We start from the raw sequence: 13,337 nt of genomic DNA on the forward strand, positions 1-13,337 counted from the left end.
ATGAAACCCTTCCACAGCCTGTTGTCCTCCTGATACATGTGCAGCACAGGGATTTATAGAGCTTTATAGAAAGACAATATTGGTAACTTCTGCACAAAACTTCAATTTAGGTAAGTAAGATTAAAGATGTCAGCACACTTAAACTGGGGTTAAAATGCAGTATGAATTTTGAATAACACCCCAAATTGGAGGTAAGGCAAAAAATTCAAAATCTTTTGATTTTTTTTTTTTTTTTTTTTTTTTTTTTGGAAAAAAATAAGACCCTAAAAATGAGTTCAAATATTATGAGCACACTTAAACTGGGGTTAAAAAGCAGTATGACATGAAAAATGAGATATTTTGAATAACACCCCAAATTGGAGGTAAGGCTATAGTAAGGCATAAAATTGCAAAATTTTCTTTTTTTTTTTTGAAAGGGCTACAATGAGACCCTAAAAATTAGTTCAAATATGATGAGCACACTTAAACTGGGATTAAAATGCAGTATAACATGAATAATTTGAAATTTTGAATATCACCCCAAATTGGAGGTAAGGCTATAGTAAGGCATAAAAATGCAAAATCTTTTGATTTTTTTTTTTTTTTTCTTTTTTTGGAAAAGGCGACAATAAGACCCTATATTTTAGTTCAAATATGATGAGCACACACTTAAACTGGAATTAAGATGCAGCATGACATGCAAAATGAGACATTTTGAAAAACACTCAAAAATGGAAATAAGGCTATAGTAAGGCATAAAATTGGGGAAAAAAAATCTGAGATTAATTTTTTTTTTTTTCCTCAGGTAAGGCTATCATAAGACCCAAAAAACGAATTCAAATATGATGAGCACATTTAAACTGGGATTAAAATGCAGTATGACATGAAAAATTAAATATTTTGAAAAACACCCAAAAATGGAGGTAAGGCGATAGTAAGGCATAAAAATGTCAAATTTTTGACTTTTTTTTTTTTTTTAGATAAGGCTACCATAAAACCCTAAACATTAGTTAAAATATGATGAGCACACTTAAACTGGGGTTAAAATGCAGTATGACATGAAAAATGAGAAATTTCGAAAAACACCCAAAATTGGAGGTAAGGCGATAGTAAGGCATAAAAATGCCAAATTTTCTTTTCGAAATAAACGCGTGAACGCTGATTTAGCTGCTTTTTCTAAACTTAGACTCCAACCAGTGTATCAGAGTTTAGCTCACACATTAAGAACTGCTCCTTTAGCTGACTAAACATGGGTTCAATACTCAGCGTGTTCAATGCTAACCTTTTAACTAATATCCACAAATGTGAAAGTCAAATACCCCATGAGTCATGGGCTTGTAGTATAATCACATAGTGAGGTGGATAAACAGTACCTCTAATAATCACATGTTCATCAGGAAGGACTGGGGTTCAAACACTGATGTCTCACTCAACAACAAATTTTTAGAACCAGTTTTACAGTTTCATTCTCTAATTTAAACATCAAATTATGCTACAAGAAGCATTCTCAGCGAGAGGAGCTTTAGCGTAGTGTGTGATGCTGTGACTCTGGAACAGCAGATCAGGGGTTCAAATCTTAATCCTCCATCAGAAACATCATATGTCAAAGCTATAGGTCACTTACATTTTATAACACAGATACCCTAAAAAACAAGTCAAATATGCCATGAGCATTGGTGGAGGTGTGTGAACTAATGGTGTAGTGGATAAGTCTGTGATACAATAGGACATTGGGTTAGTGTCCACAAGCAAGCAGGGTTCAATTCCTTCATGTGCCAATTAGAAAAAAAGGGAGTGAAAAACACTCAATTTTAGAGGTAAGGCTGTATTACGATATAAAAATGAAAAAAAAAAACCTGAGTTTACTTTTTTTTTTTCCTCAGGTATGGCTATCATAAGACCCTAAAAACGAATTCAAATATGATGAGCATGCTTAAACTGAATTAAAAGGAGGTAAGGCTATAGTAAGGCATAAAAATGCAAAATCTTTTGATGTTTTTTTTTTTTTTTTTGGGAAAAGGCTACAATAAGACCCTAAATTTTAGTTCAAATATGATGAGCACAGTTAAACTGGGGTTAAAAAGCAGTATGACATGAAAAATGAGATATTTTGAATATCACCCCAAATTGGGGTGTATAGTAAGGCATAAAAATGCAAAATCTTTTGATGTTTTTTTTTTTTTTTTTTTTTTTTTTTTTTTTGGAAAAGGCTACAATAAGACCCTAAATTTTAGTTCAGATATGATGAGCACACTTAAACTGGGGTTAAAATTTAGTATGACATGAAAAATTTGAAATTTTGAATAACACCCCAAATTGGAGGTAAGGCTATAGTAAGACATAAAATTGTAAAATTTTCTATTTTTTTTTTTTTTTTTTTTTTTTGGAAAAGGCTACAAGAAGACCCTAAAAATGAGTTCAAATATGATGAGCACACTTAAACTGGGCTTAAAAAGCAGTATGACATGAAAAAATAGATATTTTGAATAACACCCCAAATTGGAGGTAAGGCTATAGTAAGGCATAAAAAAGCAAAATTTCTATTTTTTTTTTTTTTTTTTTGGAAAAGGCTACAAGAAGACCCTAAAAATGAGTTCAAATATGATGAGCACATGTAAACTGGGCTTAAAAAGCAGTATGACATGAAAAATGAGATATTTTGAATAACACCCCAAATTGGAGGTAAGGCTATAGTAAGGCATAAAATTGCAAAATTTTCTATTTTTTTTTTTTTTTTTGAAAGGGGTACAATGAGACCTTAAAAATTAGTTCAAATATGATGAGCACACTTAAACTGGGGTTAAAATGCAGTATGACATGAATAATTTGAAATTTTGAATAACACCCCAAATTGGAGGTAAGGCTATAGTAAGGCATAAAAATGCAAAATCTTTTGATGATTTTTTTTTTTTTTTTTTTTTTTTTTTTTGGGAAAATGCTACAATAAGACCCTAAATTTTAGTTCAGATATGATGAGCACACTTAAACTGGGGTTAAAATTTAGTATGACATGAAAAATTTGAAATTTTGAATAACACCCCAAAATGGAGGTAAGGCTATAGTAAGGCATAAAATTGCAAAATTTTCTATTTTTTTTTTTTTTTTTTTTTTTTTTTTTTTGGAAAAGGCTACAAGAAGACCCTAAAAATGAGTTCAAATATGATGAGCACACTTAAACTGGGCTTAAAAAGCAGTATGACATGAAAAATGAGATATTTTGAATAACACCCCAAATTGGAGGTAAGGCTATAGTAAGGCATAAAATTGCAAAATTTTCATTTTTTTTTTTTTTTTTTTTGGAAAATGCTACAATAAGACCCTAAAAATGAGTTCAAATATGATGACCACACTTAAACTGGGGTTAAAAAGCAGTATGACGTGAAAAATGAGATATTTTGAATAACACCCCAAATTGGAGGTAAGGCTATAGTAAGGCATAAAATTGCAAAATCTTTTGACGTTTTTTTTTTTTTTTTTTTTTTTTTTTTTTGGAAAAGGCTACAAGAAGACCCTAAAAATGAGTTCAAATATGATGAGCACACTTAAACTGGGCTTAAAAAGCAGTATGACATGAAAAATGAGATATTTTGAATAACACCCCAAATTGGAGGTAAGGCTATAGTAAGGCATAAAATTGCAAAATCTTTTGACGTTTTTTTTTTTTTTTTTTTTTTTTTTTTTTTTTTGGAAAAGGCTACAAGAAGACCCTAAAAATGAGTTCAAATATGATGAGCACACTTAAACTGGGGTTAAAATTTAGTATGACATGAATAATTTGAAATTTTGAATAACACCCCAAATTGGAGGTAAGGCTATAGTAAGGCATAAAAATGCAAAATCTTTTGATGTTTTTTTTTTTTTTTTTTTTTTTGGGAAAAGGCTACAAGAAGACCCTAAATTTTAGTTCAGATATGATGAGCACACTTAAACTGGGGTTAAAATTTAGTATCACATGAAAAATTTGAAATTTTGAATAACACCCCAAATTGGAGGTAAGGCTATAGTAAGGCATAAAATTGCAAAATTTTCTGTTTTTTTTTTTTTTTTTTTTTTTTGGAAAAGGCTACAAGAAGACCCTAAAAATGAGTTCAAATATGATGAGCACACTTAAACTGGGCTTAAAAAGCAGTATGACATGAAAAATTAGATATTTTGAATAACACCCCAAATTGGAGGTAAGGCTATAGTAAGGCATAAAATTGCAAAATTTTCTATTTTTTTTTTTTTTTTTTTTTTTGGAAAAGGCTACAAGAAGACCCTAAAAATTAGTTCAAATATGATGAGCACACTTAAACTGGGCTTAAAAAGCAGTATGACATGAAAAATGAGATATTTTGAATAACACCCCAAATTGGAGGTAAGGCTATAGTAAGGCATAAAATTGCAAAATTTTCATTTTTTTTTTTTTTTTTTTTGGAAAATGCTACAATAAGACCCTAAAAATGAGTTCAAATATGATGACCACACTTAAACTGGGGTTAAAAAGCAGTATGACGTGAAAAATGAGATATTTTGAATAACACCCCAAATTGGAGGTAAGGCTATAGTAAGGCATAAAATTGCAAAATTTTCTGTTTTTTTTTTTTTTTTTTTTTTTTGGGAAAATGCTACAAGAAGACCCTAAATTTTAGTTCAGATATGATGAGCACACTTAAACTGGGGTTAAAATTTAGTATCACATGAAAAATTTGAAATTTTGAATAACACCTCAAATTGGAGGTAAGGCTATAGTAAGGCATAAAATTGCAAAATTTTTTTTTTTTTTTTTTTTTTTTTTTTTTTTGGAAAAGGCTACAAGAAGACCCTAAAAATGAGTTCAAATATGATGAGCACACTTAAACTGGGCTTAAAAAGCAGTATGACATGAAAAATTAGATATTTTGAATAACACCCCAAATTGGAGGTAAGGCTATAGTAAGGCATAAAATTGCAAAATTTTCTATTTTTTTTTTTTTGGAAAAGGCAACAAGAAGACCCTAAAAATGAGTTCAAATATGATGAGCACACTTAAACTGGGCTTAAAAAGCAGTATGACATGAAAAATTAGATATTTTGAATAACACCCCAAATTGGAGGTAAGGCTATAGTAAGGCATAAAAATGCAAATTTTTTTTTTTTTTTTTTTTTTTTTTTTTTTTTTTTTTTTGGGAAAAGGTTACAATAAGACCCTAAAAATTAGTTCAAATATGATGAGCACACTTAAACTGGGATTAAAATTTAGTATGACATGAATAATTTGAAATTTTGAATAACACCCCAAATTGGAGGTAAGGCTATAGTAAGGCATAAAAATGCAAAATCTTTTGATGTTTTTTTTTTTTTTTTTTTTTTGGGAAAATGCTACAAGAAGACCCTAAATTTTAGTTCAGATATGATGAGCACACTTAAACTGGGGTTAAAATTTAGTATCACATGAAAAATTTGAAATTTTGAATAACACCCCAAATTGGAGGTAAGGAAATATAGTAAGGCATAAAATTGGAACATTTTCTATTTTTTTTTTTTTTGGAAAAGGCAACAAGAAGACCCTAAAAATGAGTTCAAATATGATGAGCACACTTAAACTGGGCTTAAAAAGCAGTATGACATGAAAAATTAGATATTTTGAATAACACCCCAAATTGGAGGTAAGGATATAGTAAGGCATAAAATTGCAAAATTTTCATTTTTTTTTTTTTGGAAAAGGCTACAAGAAGACCCTAAAAATGAGTTCAAATATGATGACCACACTTAAACTGGGGTTAAAAAGCAGTATGACGTGAAAAATTAGATATTTTGAATAACACCCCAAATTGGAGGTAAGGCTATAGTAAGGCATAAAATTGCAAAATTTTCTATTTTTTTTTTTTTTTTTTTTTTGGAAAAGGATACAATAAGACCCTACATTTTATTTCAGATATGACGAGCACACTTAAACTGGGGTTAAAATTTAGTATGACATGAAAAATTTGAAATTTTGAATAACACTCCAAATTGGAGGTAAGGCTATAGTAAGGCATAAAATTGCAAAATTTTCTAATTATTTTTTTTTTTTTTTTTTTTTTGGAAAAGGCTACAAGAAGACCCTAAAAATGAGTTCAAATATTATGAGCACACTTAAACTGGGCTTAAAAAGCAGTATGACATGAAAAATGAGATATTTTGAATAACACCCCAAATTGGAGGTAAGGCTATAGTAAGGCATAAAATTGCAAAATTTTCTATTTTTTTTTTTTTTTTTGAAAGGGGTACAATGAGACCTTAAAAATTAGTTCAAATATGATGAGCACACTTAAACTGGGGTTAAAATGCAGTATGACATGAATAATCTGAAATTTTGAATAACACCCCAAACTGGAGGTAAGGCATAAAAATGGAAAAAAATTGGAGATTTTTTTTATTTATTTTTGTTGAGAAAAGGCTACCATGATACCCTAAAAACTAAGTCAAATAAGATGAGCACACTTAAACTGGGGATAAAATCCAGTAAAGCATGAAAAATGAGAAACATCCACATTTTCAGAGCCTTTTAAACAGTAAGGCATAAAAATGGAAAAAAGTTTGGATTTTTCTTTCTCAGATAAGGCCATCATAAGACCCTAAAAACTAGTTTAAAAATGATGTGCACACTTAAACTAGACTACCTTTATCCTTTTAATTTATTATTATTATTATTATTATTATTATTATTATTATTATTATTATTAATTATTATTAATTATTATTATTATTATTATTATTATTATTATTATTTATTTATTTTTTATTTTACTGGTTTGTTTTTTGTTCTTTTTTTTTGTTAAATTACCAAGTTAAACTCCAACCCTAACCCCTAACCCTACAGTCCACCTAACCCAAAAAATGCCAACATAGCTCCAAAGGTGTCATAATTTAGCGAAACATGTCCTAATATATCGAAGTAGACTTAATGACAGCCTTCATGACGCTTTATTAATGCTAATGACAGCTCCAAGTGAAGTGTTACCAGAGATTTTTTAAATTATTTTATTGTTGATTTTATGTTAATATTGTTGATTTAAAACTGTTTAAAAAATTTTTTATTAATGTTTTAAGCTCTGTTTAATGTTTTCTGTCACTCTTTTTAATAAAACACATTTAATTGCCTGTTGGATCATTTCTGGCTGTGGCTTTGTGATCAGTTGCGTCCAGCGCATCATCATCATCATCATCATCATCATCATCATCATCATCATCATCATCATCATCATCATCATCATCAGCTGCAGCGACACCTGCAGGATGCGCAGACAGGTTGAGCGCAGCTTCCACGTGCACCTGTAAATTTAAGAGGCTCTTCGTTCTCTCTATCCTGTCACTTTCTCCTCCTCACGCACACTCACACACACACACACGCACTCAGTCAGTGGGATGGCAGCAGCAGCAGCAGCAGCAGCAGCAGCAGCAGCAGCTTCCACAGAGATCACTCCTGAGGGTCTGCAGAGGACCCTCCGCTACTACAACCTCAGCCGACAGGACTTTATCAACACTTTTAATCTGGACCCTCTGGTTTACGTCCCACAGTTACCTTCCAGCGCTAAAAGCACCTTCATGGTCCTCTATGTGCTCATCTTCATCCTGGCTCTGAGCGGGAACACGTTGGTCATTTACATCATAGTGAAGAAGAGGGCGATGCAGACAGCCACGGACATCTTCATCTGTTCTCTGGCCGTCAGTGACCTGCTCATCACCTTCTTCTGCATCCCTTTCACTTTGCTGCAGAACATCTCCTCAGAGTGGTTTGGAGGTAAGGAGTCAAACACGTGCACTAAACGAGTCTCTGTTATTATTCAGGGTCTCCATGGTCATGACATTCATGGAAAAGTTATGGAATTTGAAAAACAAAAAACGATTTTCCAGTTTTTAAAAGTCATGGAATAATTTAACTGTTTTATTATTTTAATGTTTAAAATCCAACCTTCCCTATTACTATGGGACGTTAAGTCATTTAACCCCAACACAAGCTTTACTCTCAATCAGGATTAAAGTTCTTCTGGAGCCCAAAAGAATATCTTCTAAATGAAAAAAATAAAACAAAAATACAGTGTAAAAAGATTCTATACAGTTCCAGTTATATTGAACAATGTAGATTATTTTTTTTCAAGTTGATATATATTTGAAGGGCAACAAAAAATAACTTCAATTTGACAACACATGATCATATCAGTCAACACATGCAAATTGTTAATTTCTTGCCACACATCATATTTAATTAATCTGTCCCCCACACTATTCAAATCTTTATTTTCTTACAGAATAGTTTTTTAGTTTATTTAATATCTTACCAGGGATTTAAAACTGAAGGTTTTATGGTCTGTAGATGTTGCAGGAGGTGAAGTTGGTCAATGTCATTAATCATTAACTCTTTATTTCAATATTTTTTTAAAGCTATAGGGAGCCATTGCAAACGAGTCAAAGAGCCACATGAGGCTCCAGAGCCGCAGGTTGCAGACCTCTGTCCGCTTTGGATAAAAGTGTCAAATCTTATAATTAAACATTGTAGCGCTGGAACTCATATACTGTACACCTCACGGTGATACTTGGACACGTCATCAGTGATGTTGTTGTTTAATGTTATAGTCAATAGCTGATGCATCGTTATTTAAAAAAATATTGCAAAGTGGGTGTTAAAGGGTGTCATGCATCATTGTACATTGATGATACTGTAAGTGATGGACACAATGTACATTCCCTGTGTCACGTTAACACTGCAAAGGCACGCTTAAATAGATCTTAACGGTTCAGAACTAAGTCATGGAAATTTGGTAAAATATTTTGGAAAGGTTTTGAAAAATCATTGTGAATAAAGTGTGGGAACCCTGGTTATACTATTTATGTACTTTTTCCACAACAATACTACATTTATTTTGTGTTTTTCTTTGCATGGTATTTCTCAGGAGCTGCTTTACTGTCTCACTGGATAATTTTAATAAAGATATTTATTTTTTTTGACTAGACTTAAATCTTCTGCATGTGCTGTGTTCATTTGGATTTAGTTTCCATCTTTTGACAAAAATCCAACTTAGTTTTAGTCAAAATATAGTCCTCCATGGCTGGAGGCTGATTGTAAAGTTGCGCATGCTAAAAAAAGAGCAACTTTGCCACATTTAGAAACAAACCATGTTTAAAAATGTGAATTTTTTTTCTCATTAAAATATAATGTCAATGTTAAATCTAAATATTAAATCTTAATCTAAATGTTAAATATGAAATCTAAATCTAAATCAACATTTTAAATCTAAATCTAAACATTAAATCTAAATCTAAATGTTAATATGAAATCTAAATCTAAATGTTAAATATTAAATCCAAAAGTTAAATGTATAGCTTAAATCTAAATGTTAAATTTAAATTTTAAATATTAAATATAAATGTTAAATGTAAAGCTTAAATTTGAATGTTAAATAATAAACATTAAATCTAAATCTAAATGTTATTTGCTGTAAATCTGGTCAAAGGTTTTTTAAACGTGGTTTCTTGCTAAATGTGGCAAAAAGCTGCTGTTTATTTTAGCATGCCACTGTAAACCTGAAAAAGTTACCGGAACTCCAAAAAATTGAGGCAATTGATTGCCTCAATTTTTTTTCAAATTGATTAACTTAAAAGTCAAAATTTTCCAGAACTTAAAATGTTGGATGACCGGCTACTTTTTGATAAAAGTTAAATTAAAGTGCTACATGATTTTTTAAATAATCCCCATTTGAAACAACAGAAATAACAGGACTATCAATCTTAGCAGGTAATTACTACATTCTTATAAGTTGTGTTTTTAAGTTATGCTTCCTTATAAACAAATATAGCTCCATTCACTCAAAAAGAATTAGGTAAAGTTACTCAAAAAAAAAAAAAAAAATGTTCCACCAACTTGACATAATTAGGTTAGTAGAACTTTTTCTATAACTTTGAGTATAAACTACTTAATCTATTTAATTACTTTGAATGTTTAGGTTTACAGTGTGTGTAACGTTACAGTTGGCGCCCCATATCCTTCATTTCCCAAGTTTTGTGTATTTAATTTAAAAAAATATGGACTGAGTTTATGAATAATAATAATAATAATAATAATGATAATAAAGGTCAGTACTTAGACATCTAAATACTATAACACCTTCCACTAAAATTGCATTTTCAGAGTTTAAAGATGGACTCTGAGATTAAATGAAAAGAAGAGGCTTAAGCTAAGCTTAACCTGATTATGCAGCAGTTCTGAATATAGACAAAGGCAGAGGAGGTTAATTAGATCTGACTTTTCATAAAAACAAGAACTGCTGAGTGAATACTTTGAGAAACTCAAACAGCTCAATGGAAGAAAGTTATAGAACAGAAATATACTTATTTTGTGTTTTATTAACTAAAAGTTAACCAAACAAAACCTTTTTACAGGATTGTGAGAACAAATGAAAAGGAAAAGTCATTTTTACCAAGAACAAACCTCCAGGAGACGTAATGAAAGGACACAACCACCTGCCTGTGCCTAATTAGGGTTTACACAACTCTGAACAACATGGATCTAGATCATAATTGACAGTGTATCATAGCAATATTAGATCTTGAGAAAAGCATTTTATCCAATTAAATTGTGCCGTGAATGAATCCACTAAGTAGCACAGTGTACTTCACTGTCTCAGATTACATGTAACTTATTACTCATCGTATGTAGTATGTAAAATGAGACCACACTATGACGGTAATACTGTTATAATTTTTATGGATATGTGTAATTTACTCTTTTTTTTTATGCTAATGTATTTTCTCTTTGTAGGTGTTCTGGTTTGCAAGACTGTCCCCTTCGTCCAGACGACAGCTATAGTAACAGGCATCCTCACCATGACCTGCATCGCTATCGAGCGCTACCAGGGCATCGTCTTTCCGCTCAAAATGAGGCGCCAGTACTCATCGACAAGAGCGTTCAGAATGCTAGGTAGTGAGAAACATGAAAAACATGCTTTAGGAAGCACCACAGGTGAAAGTAACACATGAAACTATAAAAAATGAAATGACCAGACAACAATCAAATGCATCACATCATAGACGACCAATCAGATTTCATTTCTTCCTTTTTAAGTTTCTACATGAGATGTTTACTGTATGTAAGGGACCCGTACCAAGATTTATTACCAACTATAAACATGGGGGGATGTAACTAGTAACTTATACTTTGAGTACTATTTAATTGAGCTACTTTTTACTTGTACTTATATATATATATATATATATATATATCAGTTTTTTACACCTCTGGGAATCCTTCCTCTGTCCATAGAAATCATTTGAGAAGCTTTTTCTTTAAATTATCCAGACTGTGATTATTACCATGAAACACATTGGTTTGTACATCTCACAGGTCTCGTATGGATCACCTCTGTCATCGTGGGTTCACCAATGCTGTTTGTTCAACAGGTAGAGGTGAGAGCATCTCCTTCATTGTGTTGTAAAGACAAACGCAATCCAACACGACTTCTAACCTTGAGCATTAATGCTACTGTATCTGCTTTGGTTTGCGACTTGTGTATGATTTTTGTTTCGTCTTTCCTTATTTACCCTCATCTTAATTTAAATGTATTCCAGGATAAGAATATCATTATAAATGCAGAGGTTTCTTGTGTGTGTCTTTTATCAACTTTCTTCTTTTGTTCCTCAGGTGAAGTACGACTTCCTGTACGACCGTTCCCACGTGTCGTGTTTAGAGAACTGGAGGTCCCACACTCACAGGCAGGTGTACACCACCTTCATCATGGTGGCTCTCTTCCTGTTGCCTTTGACGGCCATGATGTTCCTCTACACACGCATCGCCATCGAGCTGTGGGTCCGCAAACGAGTGGGAGAAGCTTCGGTTCTCAACACCATGAATCACAGAGAGATCAATAAGATCTCCAGGTAGGTTTTGTATTTGTGTTTGCATTGAGCAAACAAATAGTAGAATTTTATTACACATGAAATGGTTCAGTAAAGAAGAAAACTTACTTAATTGTTTATTTTAAATTGAAAATGACCTAATGGTTTGACATTTATTGACTAAATTAACACATTTCTCTCAGAAACTACATCTAATTAAAAATAACTTAATTTTATTTTAGATGTGGGAAAGTTCATTTGGTAACAGTTTATTTGGTTTTATACATAAAGTTTGACATTACGCTGTCATTAGCATGAATAAGGTACCCAACCCTACCTACCCCCACTAAATATCTGCAGGTAACCCAAAAAATGCCAACATAGCTCCAAAGGTGTCATAATTTAACAAACAAAATCTTAATGACAGCCTTCATTATACCTTATTTATGCTAATGAAGCGTAATGTCAGCCTTATGTATAAAAGAATCCAGTGAATTGTTACTGTTAATTTTAATGGAATGTAATTCAATTCACTTTATGGATCAGAATACTATTCTAATGAATAAATTAAGACTAAAACTGTCTGTTTTATTCCTCTGCAGTAAAAAGAAAAGAGCAGTAAAGATGATGATCACCATCGTCCTGCTGTTCACCATTTGCTGGGCACCGTTCCATACAGTCCACATGCTCTTCGAATACTGTGAGTTTGGATAAGAACATGAAAAACGCAGAAATATGAACCTTTTAAGAAGCTTAAACACAAGTTTTTGGGCATTCTGTCATTTTTCAGATGACCTGGAGAAGAAATACGACAGCGTCACACTCAACATGATCATGGCCATCGTGCAAGCCATCGGCTTCTTCAACAGCTTCAACAACCCCATCGTCTACGCCTTCATGAATGAGAACTTCAAGAAGAGCTGCGTTTCCACCTTCTCCCAATGCCTCCAAAGACCCAACCACCAAGTGGGTGTCCTCGTGGCACCCAGACTGTCCGTGCAGTTCATTATACCCCAGAGCAGAGAAGATCTGTTGAAGCAGGGCCAGGGCAATGACTCGGCACAGCCTTCAAGAGAACAAGGACCTTCAAGCTCATCTCAGGGAGACAGCACCATGGACGCCATGGAAGAGAAAATCGTTACGATCCAGACGGTGCTGCCTGCAAGCAGCTCCTCTCAAATCAAATGAGAAGCTTCAACTGGAGTCTTATCTAATCTTTGACATTAGATCTAAGTGTGTCACATGTGATTTCAGGACTCACATTTGTGGTTCACAGCCTCAACAAACCGAGCAAGGCCATGTGTCCCTGTAGGGCCAGGAGCAGCACGAGTGTGTTCACTGGATGATGTGCATCAATGTGACTGGGAAACACAGGCAGGAAGTCGTAACTTTCTATTAAAGACTCGGTAACGTTCTACGACACAGTTATGGCGTCTTTCAGCTTGTCTGAGATCAAACCTACAGCTCTGAGATGATTTTAATGAGCAGCCAGGATTGAATTTTAACAAGGTACTGTGGCACTGTGA

The 13,337-nt window shown here is 32.6% G+C and overlaps 1 protein-coding gene across 1 annotated transcript; it reads left to right on the plus strand.

The window, feature by feature from the left end:
• The first annotated feature begins 7,347 nt into the window (after positions 1–7,347).
• qrfprb (pyroglutamylated RFamide peptide receptor b) lies at positions 7,348–13,298 on the plus strand. Its single transcript, XM_028476832.1, has 6 exons — positions 7,348–7,723; positions 10,739–10,897; positions 11,321–11,382; positions 11,618–11,853; positions 12,414–12,511; positions 12,602–13,298. Exons 1-6 carry the CDS (start codon positions 7,348–7,350, stop codon positions 12,997–12,999), a joined length of 1,329 nt encoding a protein of 442 aa, XP_028332633.1. The 3' UTR covers positions 13,000–13,298.
• Positions 13,299–13,337: the final 39 nt, after the last annotated feature.

The sequence above is a fragment of the Gouania willdenowi genome, chromosome 19 (assembly GCF_900634775.1).
Source record: "Gouania willdenowi chromosome 19, fGouWil2.1, whole genome shotgun sequence".
In the NCBI taxonomy this organism is placed as follows: domain Eukaryota; kingdom Metazoa; phylum Chordata; class Actinopteri; order Blenniiformes; family Gobiesocidae; genus Gouania; species Gouania willdenowi.